The sequence below is a fragment of the Buceros rhinoceros genome, unplaced genomic scaffold (genome assembly GCF_000710305.1).
Source record: "Buceros rhinoceros silvestris isolate BGI_N320 unplaced genomic scaffold, ASM71030v1 scaffold16143, whole genome shotgun sequence".
Lineage (NCBI taxonomy): Eukaryota > Metazoa > Chordata > Aves > Bucerotiformes > Bucerotidae > Buceros > Buceros rhinoceros.
The window spans coordinates 69,587-72,317 of record NW_010401949.1 but is presented as its reverse complement, the minus strand read 5'-3'; the positions used below and the strand labels follow the sequence as shown (position 1 = coordinate 72,317).

General features: G+C 45.2%; 1 protein-coding gene across 1 annotated transcript in view; it reads right to left on the bottom strand.

The window, feature by feature from the left end:
- Positions 1–149: 149 nt before the first annotated feature.
- FAM179A (family with sequence similarity 179, member A) overlaps positions 150–2,731 on the bottom strand; it is a 19,034-nt gene continuing 16,452 nt past the window's right edge. Inside the window, exon 13 of the mRNA XM_010132474.1 lies at positions 150–265. Coding sequence (XP_010130776.1) covers positions 150–265 — 116 coding nt within the window. The remainder of the gene's footprint in view (positions 266–2,731) is intronic.

Below are 2,731 nucleotides of genomic sequence, written 5' to 3'. Positions count from 1 at the left end.
TTGATTGCGGAGTTTTTCCACGCATCACTTCTAGCACCGGGCACTGATAATAAGAAGAAAACGCCCGCTTCTTCTGAATTTTCGGTAACACCTGCAGTCACTTCTCAGAGGCATTCCCTCATAAATAGTTCCTCTGAAGACTTCTTGACTTAGACATGGAGATGAGCTGAAGCACATCCTAAGAAATGTTCTGTGACAATCAGCAGAGCTTGGCCACTGAGGTAACGCGGTTGTTGGGCAAAGGCTTTCAGCAGCAATGAGTTATCTGGAAGAGAAGCATTTATTGTTGCTCACTCTTCTAAGGAAAAAAAAAGGAGTGCAGAGTTAACTGCATTTTGTAAAATAAATTTCTGCCAATTTCTGAGTCCTTTTCTTCTTTTTTCCTTCCAGCTTACCTGGGAGGATTTAAGACTCAAAAAAGCAAAGGTCGCATTTCACGTGTGTACATGCAAAGTTGACTGCTGCACATCGACCCGTGTTGAACGTTTCACATCAGGGCCCTCAATATTTAAACCCCGTGTAAGCAGTGAAAATGTTTTCCATCATGGAGCTTTGCAGAAGTCGCCTCCATCCTGCCCTAAGGAAGAGGGTGAGAAGGCTCCAAAGTCCCACACATCCATTCACATTTTAAGGATAAGCTAGGGTTAAATCTTTAAGTCACCTCTCAGGATCTGTGGACAAGACTCCAAGTTGCACTTACAAAAGAGAATTACTGCTCATTGCCACTGCTGGGGGCTCTTGTAACATCTCTGAGATCAGATCTTGGCAGAGAGACTGGAAATGAACTGATTCCCCCGTACTTGACTGTCGTATGTATTTTAGTTTTTCCTGTGCTGTCTGTGGTTGATTTGGGGTCCTGTTTTACTCTGTGAACCGTCGCCTGGATTGGTCTGCAGGCCTCCAGTCTTACCGCTTTGATAAGCCAAGCAAAGCTTTTCTTGGAATTTTCCCAGAATGCACCTGCGATGCGCTATGATACCTCGAGGTGTCACCAGGAGTGGCACAGATAAAGCAGGCAACCACCTTCTTTGTGAACCACTAAGAGCCAAACCCCAGAGCGGTTCTACGTAGCACCGTGCTATTAAGTGCTCCTCTTTGCATGAGATATAGCGAGGATGATCTTCTTCACTGCACCTTCTTTTGATGCAGTAAAGAACGGACCAGGCTATCCTAATGGAGCTTCTGCTCTGATAATTACACTCTTCTTATTCACCTTTTTAAACAGACTCTTCCCTTTTTGCCTCACGCTCCTGCAGACACTTTTTCACGCTTGCTGTTCCTCCCCAGGGAGGAACTGTGCAGCTGCTGCTTTGAAAAAAACACCCTGAGGTCCAGAGGTCTTGAAGGTGCGCAAAGTGTTAATTAACCATTAATGCTGGTATCTACATAGATTTTCAGCGGAATACTTCAGGTTTTGGTGAGCGAGGAGGGAACTGTTTCTTTGCTTGGTTTTTAGGAATCTAAGTGCACAAGCACTATTCACCTTTCAATTTAAGGGTTTCAAATGCCCTGAGCATTTTTAAACAGCGAAGCCTGAGTCAATAACAAATTTACAAACCATTACTTCAGCTGCCTTGAGAGACCTAAAGACAGAGGCACTTTTAATGGCTGTTGGAGAAAACAAGGTGGCAGGCAGTTCAATCCTTATTAACTCAGCTTTAATTTTCTGCTCTACGTATTAGCTAAACCTGCAGGTCACGTGACAGGTAGCCCAGCATTTGCAGAATGAGCTTAAGAAGAATCTATTTCTCTGTGCTCTCATTTGCACTGGGTTCCCCTCTTCGCTACATTAACATCTACAGATTAGCAGAACCAAAAAAATATATCTCTGGCTATAGTCAGTGGGATGAGAGACAGAGGCACCGTGCTGCTGTTCCGACATCTGCCAGCAAGGAAAATTTACTGTGATCCCTCAGAACTGGTGAGAGGGGAAGGACAAAAAGCTCCGTACAAAACCCTGAAGGGAACTGTTTGCTGCATCCTCAGTTAGCAGATTCTGCAACTTTTCCCCAACCTTCTCCCAGGCACCACAAAAACTGAGTAGGGGCCAAAAGCAGTACAGGTCTCACACCCTTCTCCCCTCTTCACCATCAGGAACAGCCCTGTACTGGAGGCGCAGAAAGGCAGCAGGTCAGCAAATTCGCTGAGTTCGCAAAGCAGCTCATGTGGAGAAAGTTGGCAATTCCCCTTTAAGACTTGCCTCTGCAACACCACCTTTTTCAGGCATATTCACCCGGTGCTGCATTTTCACAGCTGACAAATCTTCGCGGCAAGGGAATTTACAGCAGACCTTGGCTGTGTAGTTATTGGCTATAGCAATCTTGCCCCATACAGAACAACACGTGGAACAAGCCATCATTTACAACGGGATTTATACTTGTTTGCTCTAAAGAAATTAACTTGGCAAATCATAAATTCCCTTTAAAAAAATAAGGGAAGAAAGATGAAAAATAGTAAAGCCTGTAATGCAGAGCCTTCCAGAAACCTGATCTATCGAAGCTCTGATGGGCCAGTGTCCCTTCAGGCCAAGAGCAAAGCAATTCATTTGGGAAGTGAAAACCTCCAACAACCCCTTTGTCCCTGAATTCTAGTAAAGTTGTCCTCCAGGAGTTACTGTTCAGCTCCTTCTGTACCACAGAGCCACACGTTCCTGGCACTTTGAGGAAATACTGGTAGACGTTCAAGCCTGTCTGGGAACTGGTGCAGAAGGACTGCACCACCAGCGCTTCCG